This window comes from Schistocerca americana, chromosome 4 (genome assembly GCF_021461395.2).
Source record: "Schistocerca americana isolate TAMUIC-IGC-003095 chromosome 4, iqSchAmer2.1, whole genome shotgun sequence".
NCBI lineage: Eukaryota > Metazoa > Arthropoda > Insecta > Orthoptera > Acrididae > Schistocerca > Schistocerca americana.
Genome location: NC_060122.1, coordinates 497,674,815 through 497,693,397, shown reverse-complemented (window position 1 = coordinate 497,693,397; position 18,583 = coordinate 497,674,815). Strand labels below are relative to the sequence as shown.

General features: G+C 42.1%; 1 protein-coding gene across 6 annotated transcripts in view; it reads right to left on the bottom strand.

Moving 5' to 3' along the window:
* Nucleotides 1-543: 543 nt before the first annotated feature.
* The window catches only part of LOC124612599 (WD repeat-containing protein 37), a 106,127-nt gene continuing 88,087 nt past the window's right edge, over nt 544-18,583 (bottom strand). For all 6 annotated transcript variants that reach the window (XM_047140882.1, XM_047140888.1, XM_047140885.1 and 3 more), the window contains 3 exons: nt 14,984-15,122; nt 7,642-7,888; nt 544-720 (listed from right to left, as the gene is read on the bottom strand). In XM_047140882.1, coding sequence (XP_046996838.1) covers nt 592-720; nt 7,642-7,888; nt 14,984-15,122 — 515 coding nt within the window. In that variant the 3' untranslated portion in view covers nt 544-591. The remainder of the gene's footprint in view (nt 721-7,641; nt 7,889-14,983; nt 15,123-18,583) is intronic.

Genomic DNA, 18,583 nt, shown 5'->3' with positions numbered 1-18,583 from the left:
ATTATTTACAGAAGGAACAATGAGGGTAACTAATTTGTCATTTGCAAGGAACAAAAGAGTCAGTACTCTTATGGATACAATGCTCAGTAACAGAAAATTTTTCTCTTTTTTTTTTAATATGGTGCACAAGAAACATAGTAGATCTACTGCCAAACACAAGAGAATAAACAAGCATTTAAGACGAGATGTAAAACTACTAAGGCTAACAGTACTCTCTTACATCTCACTGTTTTAAGCAAATATTAATTTTGTGAATTATAAACTGCTGTGGAGCTGCATAAAATAATGTAACAAGGCACTCATAGGATTTCAGAAGATTGAATAGATGAATATCTGTAAAACAGCAACACCTATATCATTCAATGCTTATTTACATCTGACTTAACAGTTGTTTTTACAAGACTATTATACAAGTCCCCACACAACAAATTGGGACTCAACAAATAATAAAACGAGAATTCATTTTAGACACTGATAAACAGATATGCTCTGAAATAAGCATGTACATTAACATATCCTTCAAAAATGAGTTTCTATATGACGACACACTTTAAAATGGTCAATGACCACAGCAATTTGCCACTGCAAAATCTACAAATCTTTGCTCAACTGGACAGACCAGCCAAGTATCAGTCGATCAAATCCACATGAAAAGAAATTGCATGGCACACTTGTGTTTTCATCAGCCCATGCTACAGAGCATACCATCCGTCTATGTCCCTGAAAGAAAAATAATTAATTAGAGTCAGTATTTACGCTGTTTCAGGTTATATGATGATACACTCCTGGAAATTGAAATAAGAACACCGTGAATTCATTGTCCCAGGAAGGGGAAACTTTATTGACACATTCCTGGGGTCAGATACATCACATGATCACACTGACAGAACCACAGGCACATAGACACAGGCAACAGAGCATGCACAATGTCGGCACTAGTACAGTGTATATCCACCTTTCGCAGCAATGCAGGCTGCTATTCTCCCATGGAGACGATCGTAGAGATGCTGGATGTAGTCCTGTGGAACGGCTTGCCATGCCATTTCCACCTGGCGCCTCAGTTGGACCAGCGTTCGTGCTGGACGTGCAGACCGCGTGAGACGACGCTTCATCCAGTCCCAAACATGCTCAATGGGGGACAGATCCGAAGATCTTGCTGGCCAGGGTAGTTGACTTACACCTTCTAGAGCACGTTGGGTGGCACGGGATACATGCGGACGTGCATTGTCCTGTTGGAACAGCAAGTTCCCTTGCCGGTCTAGGAATGGTAGAACGATGGGTTCGATGACGGTTTGGATGTACCGTGCACTATTCAGTGTCCCCTCGACGATCACCAGTGGTGTACGGCCAGTGTAGGAGATCGCTCCCCACACCATGATGCCGGGTGTTGGCCCTGTGTGCCTCGGTCGTATGCAGTCCTGATTGTGGCGCTCACCTGCACGGCGCCAAACACGCATACGACCATCATTGGCACCAAGGCAGAAGCGACTCTCATCGCTGAAGACGACACGTCTCCATTCGTCCCTCCATTCACGCCTGTCGGGACACCACTGGAGGCGGGCTGCACGATGTTGGGGCGTGAGCGGAAGACGGCCTAACGGTGTGCGGGACCGTAGCCCAGCTTCATGGAGACGGTTGTGAATGGTCCTCGCCGATACCCCAGGAGCAACAGTGTCCCTAATTTGCTGGGAAGTGGCGGTGCGGTCCCCTACGGCACTGCGTAGGATCCTACGGTCTTGGCGTACATCCATGCGTCGCTGCGGTCCGGTCCCAGGTCGACGGGCACGTGCACCTTCCGCCGACCACTGGCGACAACATCGATGTACTGTGGAGACCTCACGCCCCACGTGTTGAGCAATTCGGCGGTACGTCCACCCGGCCTCCCGCATGCCCACTATACGCCCTCGCTCAAAGTCCGTCAACTGCACATACGGTTCACGTCCACGCTGTCGCGGCATGCTACCAGTGTTAAAGACTGCGATGGAGCTCCGTATGCCACGGCAAACTGGCTGACACTGACGGCGGCGGTGCACAAATGCTGCGCAGCTAGCGCCATTCGACGGCCAACACCGCGGTTCCTGGTGTGTCCACTGTGCCGTGCGTGTGATCATTGCTTGTACAGCCCTCTCGCAGTGTCCGGAGCAAGTATGGTGGGTCTGACACACCGGTGTCAATGTGTTCTTTTTTCCATTTCCAGGAGTGTATAACATGACATATACTAACAACGGACTCTGCTCTCTATGCTGTACACATGATTTATTTTAAAGTTCTATCAGAAGTTAGTCTAATTTACATGCAATGAGAGGTGTTTGGTTATGGTGGCCATTAACATTTAGAAGTAATGAATATATCTGCAATATCACAGAACACAGAAAAAAAATTACTGGTATAGGAAAACTACGTATAAAACTAAAAGGCAAACAAGGAGAATTCAACTATTTGTAATGAACCACATAACAAAATTCACATTACAAAATGTACAACACCCTGAGCTACATGTTGTTACAAGACTGAAAAAATTTTGCTGATTTTTTATAAGATATACTTTCATTCAAAAGTGAATAAGGATACAGGCTATAAAGCAATAACATTACCAAAAAGCCTCAGAACCTCTGAGGACAAATACCCCTACACGTCAAAAAGAACATATTAATACCATTTCCAAAGGAGATACGAGTGCTGATGTGTGAATTTTATCCCATTATCCGTTTGGTAAGTTATGCCTGCAAAACACTGACATGAATGATTTACAAATGAATCGAAAAACAGGTAGAACTGGACCTCAAGGGAATGTCTATTTGGGTTCCAGAAAAATTTGGGAAACACTAATGTCAATACTGATCCTATGATTTATCTAAGCAGACGGACTAAAGAAAGGCAGACCTACATCTATTGTATTTGTAGATCTGCAGAAAGCTCTTGAAAATGTTGAATGAAATAGATTCTCTGAGATTGTGAAGGTGGTGTGGATAAGAAACAGGGAGTAAATTTTTATGTACAACTTGTACCTGTGAAGGAAGCAAGGCAGGACTAATGTAATTTCCATAAAAACAATTTTGAAAAAATTACAGTTATTAGACGAATGATAATATTAAATCATTATTCTAATTAATGCGGGCAAATGTTAAAGGCAAAGAAAGTAAGAAAAAAATGGTAAATTAAAAGAAGCAGAAGTGTTCAGTCACCCAAAAACTTTGCTAGCTTTTGGAAGAGAGCCTATCATATCGAAAATATGATACCAACATTCCTCATGCCCATGGCGTAGTCACTACTGAACACTAGTCACGCCAAAATCCTTCCACCTCCAAACCCATTGCCTCTCTCCTTGTACACCTTACTAACTATAATAATTGCTTCTCCTTGAGAGGAAGGTATATAAACTAATCTGTGGCATAGCCATGGGCACTCACATGGAACTGTTGTTTGCCAACTTATCTGTAAGCCATCTACGGGAAACCTTCCTAGCCTCCAAAAACCTTAGCCCCTTTGCTTGGTTCAGATTCTTTGTTGATATCTTCATGACCTGGACCCAGGGCCAGGACACTTTATCCTCATTCCTCCACAAACTCAAAACCAGCCTTTCTGTCTATTTCACCTGGTCCTCCTCAACCCAACATGGCACCTTACTGGATGCTGACCTCTACTTCTCTGATGGCTCCAGCCACACCCTTGTCCATGTGTATACCACAATCTGCATTTCAACAGCTGACACCCCTTCCACACAAAAAAGAATCAGTCCCATACAGCCTGGCCATCAGCGGTTGGTGAGCCTGCAGTGACAAGAATTGTTTTGCCCAGTATGCTGAGGGTTGCTCAAAGGCCTTTGCAGGAAGACACTACACCCCAAACGTACGCACCAAACAGGTTTCCCATGTCTTATCCTGTCACTCCCTGATCCTGCCGCCCCCCCCCCCCCCCCAATCCCCAGGAATTAGTTGCAAATGAACATCCCCCTTGTCACCAAACATCATCCCAGTCTGGAGCAGCTGAACCATATCATTCACCAGAACTTTGATGAGTATTATCAAGTCTGAAAATGAGAGACATCTTAGCCAAGATCTGTATCATACTCCCAAAATTGCATTCTGTCACCCACCAAATTTAGACAACACCCTAGTCCATCTCTATGCCACTTCCACTCTCAACCCTTTATCACAGGGACCACATTATTCCTGTGGAAGACCCAGGTGCAAGACCTTCCCAATTCACCCACTCAGCACATCCTACCCCAGTCCTGCCATAGGCTTATACTATATTATCAGAAGTAGGGCCACCTGTGAAAGAAGCCATGTTTGTACCAGCTCTGCCGTAATTACTACACAGCATTTTATGTGGGCATAATCACTAACTAGCTGTGTATCAGAATATAAGGCCACTGCCAACTACATAAGAATGCATCCTATTTCCAAAAGAATCACCTCAGAACTTTCTGTGGCAAATGAGAATAAATTACTAGCTTGAGCAACAATCAACACCTCAAATCTAACAAGCTTAGTATTAAGACAGCAACAACTTCTTTCCTGCTGCAAAACCTTTTATATCTTTTGCAACGAACTCTGTAAATTAATAAGACAACTGCAATATATGAACTTTAATTTACACCCAATTTACATCTCAGTTGTGAGCAGGAATGTTTCAACTACTTGAAGCCAACAAATAAATGATTGTGTTCTGTCTCATCCTAACCAACATCAGTGCAGCCACTGTTTGAGCTAGCGAAACACCTGACCATAATTTCTAGGCCCTTTTTTGGCAAGTGGCTCCACCACATACAAAATTCAGTGCATTTTGTCCAGCAGGTTCAGGCTTCTGCTAGGCCGGGAGCAGTGGCAGTACTCTCTGGACTCATTCTCACATCAAACTCCTTCTGGTTTAATGGATGTCACTATGAATAGACCAACAGACTAGTGATGAGCTGTACTATCAGCAATGGTAGCCAGCGTGTTCTTGGAGGCATCTGATAAAGGTCGAGTCAGCAGCCCACAAAGCTTCATGTTTTCTCTGATACTTATATGACACACTCATAACCTAGCTAGGTGGGCAAGAGCATCTACAAGGCTTTCTGCAACATCTGAATTTGCTGGACCAAAACATCATATTTACAATAAAGAAAATCAGCTTCCCTTCCCAGACATTCTGGTCAAACAGAGATCACGACACACTAGGACACGATGTTTAGTGCCAGCCAAAGCGTGATTCCATCTGTCATGCCTCTTCACAAGAAGACATCCTCAGCACACTACAGGACAGGGCTCGTGAAATCATCCAACAGAGCTTTGCAGCAGAGTTGCAGCACCTACAGACAGTTTTCCAGAAGGACAGTTACATCAGATCAAGCACACCATAAAACTAAAGGGGTCAAGGTCACAACTTGCAAGGGAACCTGTTGCGAAGGCATTTATCCTGTATGTCAGAACACATATTCAAAAATTGGAAGACTACTCCATAAAGAAAGTCAAGAATGTATTTTGTCCACCACCATAAATGCACCTTGTTGGGAATGATCCAGGATTCCAAAAACCAGGAGTCTACTGCATCCCGTATCCCAGAGGGAAAATGTATAGCGGTCACACCACCTGGATGGTGCAGGAAATATGTATGGTGCAGAAATATCTGGGAGATAAGGAACAACCAACCAAGTCAGTTGTGGCAGAGCACTCTCTCTTTAAAGGACATAGCATGAAACATGATGGTCCAAATTGCTGAAACAGGACAACACATTACAGAATTGCATTTTTAAGGAACTTTTAGAGATGCACAACATGATGAGCTGATAAATAAAGACAGTGGTTTCCCAGTAAGTAAAGCTTGATACCAAGTCTCGAGAGTGCACGAAGCACAATAATGGTCTGTGGTAATATCCACTATGGTCATGCTAAATGGAGAGCTGGGGATCACACCACATAAAAGCATTTCCTTTGCACTAGTGGCCTCCAGACCCCCCCCCCTCCCCCCCAGTGGCAGCAGAGAGAAAGAAGACCCCAACTCATGTCCTGGCAACTCCCTGGTACAGCGAGCCCAAGCTCAGCAGTGGGAGGGAGGGGGTAGTTAAGGTGGCACACAGCAGAAGACTAATCAGTAATCACGACTGCCTGAAGATGGTGACAAGTCAGCTTGCCATAATATCATATCAACTGGACAATGCTGACAGGCTGAATACCCAAGAACGTTTTAAGAAAAGTCAGAAGAAAGCTTCCAAGTACAAAGTGGCTGATCTTACACTGATAAAATGAACACAAATTGAATCGGAAGTAAAGATGAAGGTGAAGAATCTTTATCTCTACCAAGTTCAAAAGTTAAAACAAAGGCTAAACATGACGTGTGCTGAGAAGGTGGTAATCACGAGGGTCGCATGACTACAACAAGCACCAAAACATATGCAAGCCTGTCCAAGTAACTATTCATCATTCGAGTTGGATTATTGTTGGGATGGCCAAACATGGGATTTGGATAGGTAATTTGAAGACAAGTGGGGCATTAGAGGAGCTATGTGATGCACAGCAATTTTATATGTCCATGGGGAAACTATGTTCACAAAGAAGGAATGATTTCCATTGGACTGTTGTTTGGTTTTGTTGATCATTAGAGTTTGTATCTTTGTGAGTAATAAGTAGGTAATGTGCAAATCTGAACAGTTATACATTGTATCTACAAAACAAAAAGAGTGGAGAACATCTTGCCAGCATGTGACATTGTTCAAGGCACATATACTGGAATGACATCTTCAAATTTCTCGCCCCATACTCCCATTCCATACAATCTCATAAGAAGTATAACCTTTAGATTTGGATTCTTTCCACCAAACCAAGGAGAATACAGATTACTCCTGTCTCAAAATCACACTAATTCAGCTTTAGTGAAAAACCACAATGTTACTGCAATTAAACAGTTTTGGTAATAAAGGTGTGCAGTACTATTTTCCTGAGCTCCAAATGTTCAAATGGTTCAAATGGCTCTGAGCACTATGGGACTTAACATCTGAGATCATCAGTCCCCTAGAACTTAGAACTACTTAAACCTAACTAACATAAGGACATCACACACATCCATGCCCAAGGCAGGATTCGAACCTGCGACCGTAGCGGTCACGCGGTTCCAGACTGAAGCACCTAGAACCACACGGCCACACCGACCGGCGGGCTCCAAATGTGAAAACTCCTCATTCATCTGCATATAACACACATGAAACTTACTGGAATGACAGGAACAACTATGCATATGTAAGAGTAGTATATTATCCTCCTAATGTTGAACACCAGGAACTTTGATAAAGGCTCATATTGAGCCAGTTTAACTTAACATGAGCATGAAATAACAACACCAACCAGAACAATAACAAAACATGGCATTATATGATTCATTGTTCATATACTGCCAAAAATTATTAGTCACAAAATAAAATATGATGAGAGGTACTGATTTCCAATTATGTGGCAAAAATAACCTCACTAAACCAATTTTTAAAAAATTAGTATTTTCAACTTCACCTTTCCTGAAATGAAATTTTGTAATGTCCATTACAGAAAAACAAGCTGCAGCTGAAAGGAAACACTGAATAACATTAACTCTGTCACCACTAATACACTTTCCTAATTGAAATATTAAACGCAATATAAAATAGGTAATTCTCATTCATCTTACCTTGTGACTCGTGCGTGGTAACCTAGCAACTCGCTGACCATTCAAGTCGAATAAACGTACTTGTCGGTTGTCATGTGGTATTGCAACAACACCTCCAGCAGATACTGCCAAACGATTTACAGCAGAATCAGCACGTACAGTTGCAAGGGGTGATCGCATATTTCTTAAGTCCCATACTTTTACACTCCTGTCATCTGAACCAGAAACAACTTTGTCCTCACGTGTAAATACTGCAGAAGTAACAGTCCTGTAGAAAAAGAAAGATCAATATTATATAATCTAGTCGTAATAATTCTACATCAACAATATTCACTCAGTTAAGGGAAGGTACTGATGAAATTTAAACCCGGTAGTAAAACAATCACAGTGTGCTGAAAATTTATCTCATACCATATCTTGGCATGCTGAATTCAGTGGGTAAACCCAATTTGGTAAACAAAATTTGTTTCATCACTTTCTTTTTTTTTCCTTTTTTGCAGATCTGCAGATTTATGTTCAAGTGAACTCAGTTGTGAACTGGAAAGCAAATATCTATTAAGGTTTCTAATCCAGGATGGATGGCGGCAGGATGTGAGGCTCTTACGTCAAGCAGGACCAACAATTGAACACTATTCAGTTACTTTAGATAACTTTAATCACACACACACACACACACACACACACACACACACACACACACACACACACACACAATATCTCTCTCTCTCTCTCTCTCTCTCTCTCTCTCTCTCTCTCTCTCTCTCTCTAGCGTTAAGGTGATAAAAAAATTGTTCAGAAAATTGGTTATACACCCTGAATTCAGCATGCAAAGATATGTTATGAAATAAATTTTCAGCCGCCTGCGATTTTTTGGTGACTAGGATGAAATTTTAACCAACTTTGATTCCATCAGGAACCATGATGCACAGCAACTGTAGACTATAAGGAAGGGGAAGCACGAAGCAGTCAGTTGCAATCCCTTTAGTTTTTATTATTATTATTATTATCATTATTAATAATAATAGGGCATTTCAATTGACTGCTGTGTGCCTCTCCTTCCTCGGGATGAAATTTTATCGATACCTCCCCTTAATCATCTGCACAACTTTTATCCAGAGAAATTGTTTCCACCGGCTTTCTCTGGTGAAACAAATCATAAATATCTGAATGTACATCATCTTTCCCTGTTATTGAGTGATGCAGAGGTATTTGTAGTCGTGGATTATATGATACTTAAGAAACACACAAAAGCTGGCGAGTTCCAAAAAGACGGATCAGCTAAATTATTTAGTTTTAATCCATACCTTTTTCTGTGTTTATAAATTAGTCGCTCAACACACCTAGTATCAATGATGTAATGTATAGAAGAGGTAGTCAAGCAATTTTGGAATGGAAGTACGTTACACAGTATAGACAAAATCAAATAATGGAAAATCCAGGATGGAATAATGACAATATCACACAAATGATAGATTGCTACTCACCATATAGTGGAAATATTCAGCCACAGACAGGCATAGCAGAAAGACTGCTACACAAGTAAGCTTTTGGCCGAAAAACCACCTCCTGATTTAGACAACACACACACACACACACACACACACACACACACACACACACACACACACACAAGACCATGGTCTCTAGCTAGCCAGACTGCAAGAAACTGCACATGATGGGAGAAGCAATCTGAGTGGTGGGGTTGAGGAGGAGGCTGGGAGGGGAGGGATAGTAGCAGTGTAGGGGTGGGGGACAGTAAAGTGCTGCTTGCGAGAACACACACACGGATGATTCGGAGAGAGGGTAGGGCGGCTAGGTGCATTTGGGAGGTTAGACATAGGGTGGGGGCAGGAGGGGGGCGAGGGGGGGGGGGCAGAAAAGGGAAAAGGAGAGAAGTAAAAAGACTGTGTGTGCGTTGGTGGAATGCGAACAGCGAAAGGGGTAGGTGTTTCATTGTCATTATACTGCATAGAGGTTTATCATGAACAAACTAATATGGCAATCAACTTTATAAGCCTAACAGCAGCAATTATAACAAAGAGTTAGTTTAATTCATTGGCAAAATCCCACTTAAATGTCCTCTTTCGTAGTAAGACATAATCAGAGGTGGAACATCAGTAGCATATGAGGATGCGCAGGAAGAAAAGCTCACACATTAGTGACCAACTAGCATGATTTGATTACACCCTGCTTGCAGCACTATTCTATAAAATGTATTAAGTACTGTGCTGTACTGTACTGTACTACCCTATTCATTAATTCCAAAGGGTCCACTTCTGCAAAGGCAGGGACTCCTTCCATCATATCATAATTATTATGTCCATTAGTCAATTTTACCTATCCCAAATATGGCAGTACTCTGAAAAATACAGAGAGGTCCAAAACAATGTAACCACTGTTTAAAAATCCATAACTGGCAAACTAATTGATGGAGTTGTCTCATTTTTGGTGAAAGTGTAGGTTAAAGTCCAACTTAAAGGTATCACTGTAGGTGTTCGAAATGGTCACCATTAACATCCACACACAAACGATGCCGCCGAACTGCAGCACGAACAACTGACTGCAACGTGTTCAGCTGGATATTTGCGCATGAATGTATGGTGGATTCTCAAAGTTCATCCAATGTGCACGATTTTTGTTGATAAACAACGTCCTTTGGTGTCCCCCACAGGTAAAAGTCCAGAGGATTTAGGTCTGCGGAACGTGGTGGATACTCCACAGCACCTCTATGGCCTATCCATCTTCCACAGGCACGGTTACCGGTGACGTGTACCTTCAGAAGCTTCAGACATCCATTTTACCTGCTATCCGAGACTTGTAATGGAGACGGAAGAGTTTACTTTAAACAACATGGTGCCCCAGCCCACTACCAAAATCGTGTTAGGGCGTATCTCAACGAAAATCTACCAGGAAGATGGACAGGCCATAGAGGTGCTGTGGAGTATCCACCACGTTCCCCAGACCTTGCTCCTCTGGACTTCGAGAATCCATCACACATTCATGAGCAAATATCCAACTGAACACGTTGCAGTCAGTAGTTCGTGCTGCAGTTCGGCGGCATCGTTTGTGTGCGGATGTTAATGGTGACCATTTCGAACACCTAAAGTGATATCTTTAAGTTGGACTTAAGCTACACTTTCACCAAAAATGAGACAACCCCGTCAAATAGTTTGCAAGTTATGGACTTTTGAACAGTGGATACATTTTTTTGGACCCCTCTGTATTACTTACTTCCTAACTATCTATTTGGGGATAAGGTCAGTCCTGGGTATTCCAGACTTTGTTGCTACAGATCCATTAATGCCTGAACTGGTTTCACTGATCATTAGTGAAGCACTACTTTTGAAGTGCTTGTTTCTGTGGCTTCCACTTTTGGTTTGCATGACTGACATGGAGGCAGAAGAAGAATGAGAAGGAGTGATTGATTGCTAAATATGAGACCACTGAGTAGCAAATGCTGTAGGGTAAGGGGGAGCCTGTTATTAGACAAAAGGCTTACAGTAAGATAAAACAAGATAAGTTCAAATAATGTTCCTTTTTTAAATTTATTGGTGGCCATATACCATAATACAACATTTGGAGCAGGTAGTTATAAGAAATAAGTAAACCCAATCATTCTTTACCAGGCAAGGCCTTTTTGGTGGCGGCATGACCTTTACTTCCTTCAATTTGGAAACAGTCTTACACAATACCAATACAGGGAACTCTAAAAACAAAACCAGAACCTTGGCACAACTTAGCCTTCTTCTTACACGCCACACATTGTCAAAAAGCAAGTCATATGTAACACCAAAGGCAATATTAAGAAGGAAGTAAAGGATGATGATAAAAAAAAATGGGGGCACAAAGTTGGGACACAGAGAAAAAGATGATGGGAAACAATGCAAAATACAGGAATTAGTACATGATTTCCAAATCAACCATAAATAGACACTGAAGGGATCAGAAACCAAGAAGATAAACCAGACAGGTTGAAACAAAAAAGTATAATAAATGTAAAAGCAGTAAACAGCTTGCTAGCAGAATCAATGCACATACTCCATAGCTTCAAGTGTGATAGTGCTCTCCTCAGAATTTTATGTAGCATAGTCTGAAGTCTTGGAAACACTGACTTCATATTTCATATAACTCATTATGACACACGAGTCCTGCTTTGCAAATAGATGTGCCATTTACGATTTCATAAAAACACTAAAATTCGTTCCACATTTAACACACTTTTCTTTAGCAAAGAACTAAAATTTTATGAAAAGTTCAAAAATATTGCATTACCTATTGAAGGTATCTGTGATGAGTACTGTCACATTCCGTGCGTGTGTGTGTGTATGTCTAAAAACAAAAGATGTGACTTACCAAACGAAAGTGCTGGCATGTTGATAGACACACAAACAAACACAAACATACACACAAAATTCAAGCTTTCGCAACCAACGGTTGCTTCATCAGGAAAGAGGGAAGGAGAGGGAAAGACAAAAGGATGTGGGTTTTAAGGGAGAGGGTAAGGAGTCATTCCAATCCCGGGAGCGGAAAGACTTACCTTAGGGGGGAAAAAAGAACAGGTATACACTCGCACGCGCACTCTCTCTCTCTCTCTCTCTCTCTCTCTCTCTCTCTCTCTCTCTCTCTCTCTCTCTCTCTCACACACACACACACACACACACACACACACACACACACACACAAGCAGACATTTGTAAAGGCAAAGAGTTTGGGCAGATACGTCAGTTGAGGCGGAAGTACAGAGGCAAAGAAGTTGTTGAATGACAGGTGAGGTATGAGCGGCGGAAACTTGAAATTAGCGGAGGTTGAGGCCTGGTGGGTAACGAGAAGAGAGGATATACTGAAGGGCAAGTTCCCATCTCCGGAGTTCGGATAGGTTGGTGTTAGTGGGAAGTATCCAGATAACCCAGACGGTGTAACACTGTGCCAAGATAAGCTGGCCGTGCACCAAGGCATGTTTAGCCACAGGGTGATCCTCATTACCAACAAACACTGTCTGCCTGTGTCCATTCATGTGAATGGACAGTTTGTTGCTGGTCATTCCCACATAGGTAGCTTCACAGTGTAGGCAGGTCAGTTGGTAAATCACGTGGGTGCTTTCACACGTGGCTCTGCCTTTGATCGTGTACACCTTCCGGGTTACAGGACTGGAGTAGGTGGTGGTGGGAGGGTGCATGGGACAGGTTTTACACCGGGGGCAGTTACAAGGGTAGGAGCCAGAGGGTAGGGAAGGTGGTTTGGGGATTTCATAGGGATGAACCAAGAGGTTACGAAGGTTAGGTGGATGGCGGAAAGACTCTCTTGGTGGAGGACGTGCGGAATATTTGTGTATACAGGGCCTCGCTGCGATGGAGCACATCCTTTCACGTCAATCACCTGCCACCCTACCTAAAACCCCTTTCCTCATTACCATAGCCAGCTTCATCCTGACTCACAACTTCTTCACTTTCGAAGGCCAGACATACCAACAATTAAAGGGAACAGCCATGGGTACCAGGATGGCCCCCTCGTACGCCAACCTATTTATGGGTCGCTTAGAGGAAGCCTTCTTGGTTACCCAGGCCTGCCAACCCCAAGGTTGGTACAGATTTATTGATGACATCTTCATGAACTGGACTCACAGTGAAGAAGAACTCCAGACTTTCCTCTCCAACCTCAACTCCTTTGGTTCCATCAGATTCACCTGGTCCTACTCCAAATCCCATGCCACTTTCCTTGATGCTGACCTCCATCTGTCCAATGGCCAGCTTCAACGACCGTCCACATCAAACCCACCAACAAGCAACAGTACCTCCATTATGACAGCTGCCACCCATTCCACATCAAATGGTCCCTTCCCTACAGCCTAAGTCTTCGTGGCAAACGAATCTGCTCCAGTCCAGAATCCCTGAACCATTACACCAACAAACTGAAAACAGCTTTCGCATCCCACAACTACCCTCCCAACCTAGTACAGAGGCAAATTACCAGAGCCACTTCCTCATCCCCTCAAACCCAGAACCTCTCACAGAAGAACCCCAAAAGTGCCCCACTTGTGACAGAATACTTTCCAGGACTGGATCAGACTCTGAATGTGGCTCTCCAGCAGGGATACGACTTCCTCAAATCCTGCCCTGAAATGTGATCCATCCTTCATGAAATCCTTCCCACTCCACCAAGAGTGTCTTTCCGCCATCCACCTAACCTTCGTAACCTCTTGGTTCATCCCTATGAAATCCCCAAACCACCTTCCCTACCCTCTGGCTCCTACCCTTGTAACTGCCCCCGGTGTAAAACCTGTCCCATGCACCCTCCCACCACCACCTACTCCAGTCCTGTAACCCGGAAGGTGTACACGATCAAAGGCAGAGCCACGTGTGAAAGCACCCACGTGATTTACCAACTGACCTGCCTACACTGTGAAGCTACCTATGTGGGAATGACCAGCAACAAACTGTCCATTCACATGAATGGACACAGGCAGACAGTGTTTGTTGGTAATGAGAATCACCCTGTGGCTAAACATGCCTTGGTGCGCAGCCAGCACATCTTGGCACAGTGTTACACCGTCCGGGTTATCTGGATACTTCCCACTAACACCAACCTGTCAGAACTCCGGAGATGGGAACTTGCCCTTCAGTATATCCTCTCTTCTCGTTACCCACCAGGCCTCAACCTCCGCTAATTTCAAGTTTCCGCCGCTCATACCTCACCTGTCATTCAACAACTTCTTTGCCTCTGTACTTCCGCCTCAACTGACATATCTGCCCAAACTCTTTGCCTTTACAAATGTCTGCTTGTGTATGTGCGGATGGATGTGTGTGTGTGTGTGTGTGTGTGTGTGTGTGTGTGTGAGAGAGAGAGAGAGAGAGAGAGAGAGAGAGAGAGAGAGAGAGAGAGAGCGCGTGCGCGCGCGAGTGTATACCTGTTCTTTTTTCCCCCCTAAGGTAAGTCTTTCCGCTCCCGGGATTGGAATGACTCTTTACCCTCTCCCTTAAAACCCACATCCTTTCGTCTTTCCCTCTCCTTCCCTCTTTCCTGATGAAGCAACCGTGGGTTGCGAAAGCTTGAATTTTGTGTGTTTGTGTGTGTGTGTGTGTGTGTGTGTGTGTGTGTTAGTGTCTCTATCAACATACCAACTCTTTCGTTTTGTAAGTTACAGAATCTTTGTACAACAACCATGAAATACGAGAGGGCGCTTATGGTAACTCTAACCTATTTTGGGCATAGGGCACAAGTCTGCAACTTCTCTTGACAACATTAGGTCCCCGGAATACCCACTTCAGATGGCATGCACTACTTGAGTATTAAGGCAGTCACAATACCAATTTCCATCATGACTTATTTGCAGACAAAGAAGAAGAATTTTACAAGTATCGCTTACTCTGTGTGTCCTTGAAAAACAGAGACTGAATGAATTGGTTCTCTGAAATCCCACAGTCGAAATGTTGTGTCCCTTGATGATGTGACAACAAGACGATTGGAGTGATGTGATGAAGTATGTGTTAACTCTTGGTCATGACCTAAAATTGAGACAAGGTTACTTAGTACATAACAAACAAAAATTGCTGTAAGCATTTAGTACATAAAGAATTCAAGCTATGCATTTACAAAATTACAAGCAACAACAACAGTGAAGATTCTTCATGAATTTTCAATGGCTGTATATTATGCCACACAAAAAATCAGTTCTACAATCACATACATTATAATAAAAAGAGACAGTTTACTCTACGCAGCAACAGTAAGAAACAAGTAGAAAATCCAAACAGAACAATCTACAAAGGACACACAAAACTGAATTTTAAAATAAAAAAATCCAAGTAAAAACTTTAAGATGTGAATGCCAGACACCATTTTAAAGAAGACAATTCTAGGCTTGGTGGTAAAAAACAGGGTCCAGAAAGCAGGATCTGAAAAACGTGGAGTATAAAAAAAAGTTAGAAATGGAAATGTCAGAAATGAGACTAAAGGTGCAGGAAGTGGTGAGGAAGTGCTAACTCTTTGAGAAGATAAAAATGATTATGAACCCATAAAATTAAATTATGTATGTAAGGGGAAATAGGAGATGTAAGAGGCAAGTGATCAGAACACAATCCCTTGAAGAAAATAGGGAATAACTGACTAAGCACAAAAGCACAGCAGTTGGAGGGATGCAGGCGAGGGGGGGGGGGGGGGGGCTGTTATTAACTAGTGAATGAAAACCAAAAGTTCTAAAGCGTTGTGTTCTCTTAGTAAATGTGAGAGAGCTGTTTCAAACATATGGAATTCTGACACACGAGAAATAATATTAATACACACAATACTACCTTTTTTGTAGCCATTCTGCACCAGGATAACACAGTTTGTTACTACAGGTTATCTGTCTATACAAATCAGCTTTCTAGTCAACATACCACGTCAGGTTTCCCTATCGTATATTCCCACACAAATACAAGTTGTGTTAAAAATATCTACCACACTCTGAAGAGCAATAAAAATGAAACAAAGAGAGACACCTTTATGTACATCAAGCAACTTACATTCTTCCACCCAATTGTCTGAGCCACATACAATTGTGTGGCACATCACAATACTGATACAAGAACATGCTTGACGCAATATATTCTTCGTCATCAATGTTCTGGTCCTATATGCCAAATCTTGCTGCTGTAAGTCACAATTGTAAATGTAAACAGACTCAACTACACAGTTATTACTCACTCTCATCTCACGACGTCCAAAGATGTAGGTATGAGCTGCCTTTTTCCTCCTCCTCTCTTTTCGACAGTAACAAAACCATCGTATGTTTTGTACTAGGTACATATATGGGTAACCAGTCAACTAAAATTCAACTGTCGAAAATAGAATAAGGAAAATGTGCAACAGTTAAAATCACAACCAGCTGTATGTATTTGGTATCATATGTTCAGAGATAGATATTTTGTCACCTATGGCAGCATCAGGTACGAAGTATGGATTAGGTGATGCCTCGAGGAGAATATCAACAGCAAGACTCCCACCCTCCCACCTCCGCCCCCTAGGTTGACCCTCTAAGCTGTCATATAAGTGTTGTCTTTAAACTCTGTAAAATCACCTGTTCATATAAAGCATAGCCCTTGGCTTATAATTTTTTCATTATCCATTAGAATCTCTGACAGGTAGTGTCCTAGGTCCATCCTGGGTGTATATAAGGACAAAATAATAATAAAAAAATCCCCCAGACTTTCCCGGATTTTTGGTTAAAAATACATTTTCCCCAAGTGAAAATGCACTACACTCTGGGTGAAAATACGAGGGCTGTTCAAAAAGTAAGGTGACTTTTCAAACTGCGCAAGGTTACATACATTCGATTATTGATTTTTTTTATGTTGGTACACATGTCCTGAAGATATGTTCGCAGTTTCAAGTGTACAGCACACTTCTTTTGTTTTTGACAGATAGAAAGGTTAGACGTGTTTTAGTGTGCTCGACGATTTTTGATTATTAAAAAAACAGAGCAAAGAATTTGCATCAAATTTTATGTGAAAAATGGAATCAAGTGCTCTAAAACACTTAAAATGTTGGAAGTGGCATATGATGAGTCTACTCTAAGTAAAAAAAATTTTTACAAGTGGTATAAGCTCTTCCAAGATGGCCGAGAAGATGCCAAAGACGAACCTTGCTCTGAATGCCCCAGCACATCAACAACAGATGATAACATCAAAGCTGTGAAGAAAATTGCTTCGGAAAATCATCGAATTACTGTAAGAGAAGTTGCTGAGGATGGTCGGCTCGTGTCATGCAATTTTTTCAGATTTTCTGGGCATGAGACACGTGTCAGCGAAGTTTGTTCCAAAACTTCTCAATTGTGATCAGAAGAACCGTCACATGAGCATTGCTCAGGAGCTCTTTAACGATGTCAGTGATAATCCTGATTTGCTCAGAAAGGTCATAAATGGTAACGAAACATGGGTTTATGGTTAAGACATCGAAACTAAAGCCTAATCGTTCCAATGGAGGCACCCCAGAGAACCAAGACCGAAAAAAACATGCCAAGTTCGATCAAATGTCATAGTTTCGCTCACAGTTTTTTTTTTCTTTTTTTCTTCAATTACCATGGTCTAGTGGATCATGAATTTTTGCCTCAAGGTCATACGGACAATAAGGAGTATTACCTTGACGTTATGCGCTGTTTGCAAGAACCAATATGTAAAAAAGTCCAGAATTGTGGAAAAACAATCCATGGCTTTTGCATAATGACAATGCACCTGCTCATTCATTGTTAATTGTGAGGGATTTTTTGGCCAAACACAACATGAAAATCATGCCTCAGCCACTATATTCACTGGATTTGGCCCACTGCGACTTTTTCCTGTTCCCAAAACTGAAGAGATCTATTAAAGGACGAATATTTTCAATGACTGAAGAAATAAAAACTGCATCAGTGGAAGTACTCAAGGCTGCACCAAAAACTGCTTATGAGAAGTGCTTCGAGGATTGGAAGAAGCGTTGGCACAAGTGTATTTGTATCTGAGGGGGATTACTTTGAAGGGAACAACATGAATATTGATGAATAAATAAATTTTTTTTCATAAAAATATAAAGTCACCTTACTTTCTGAACACACCTCATTAATTTTTTCCTGTGTACAGAGATAATGTACTTTCTCATGGAGCTGAAAAACTTATCAACCCTTTGAATGGTAAAAGTTTTATACACTGGCATAGAACTTCCTGGCACTTTAGGAAATGAAACCTAGTATAAAGCAATGCGTTTTGAAGGACCTTTGATGTGTGGCAATGTGTACATTGGATATTTTCGTATTATGAAAGTGTAAATACAAAAACCAACAAATGCAGCATGGTAGCTTCCAAAGCACTTAAATCAAGATTGCACTGCACTTTTGTCAGCCAAGCATAGCTCATGTTATGTGATCTCGTCAGCCAATGACAGCAGATATTCTGAGCATAGAACACATGATGTAGTCAACTAATAGCAAGATCACTATTAAGTAGTGTGAACA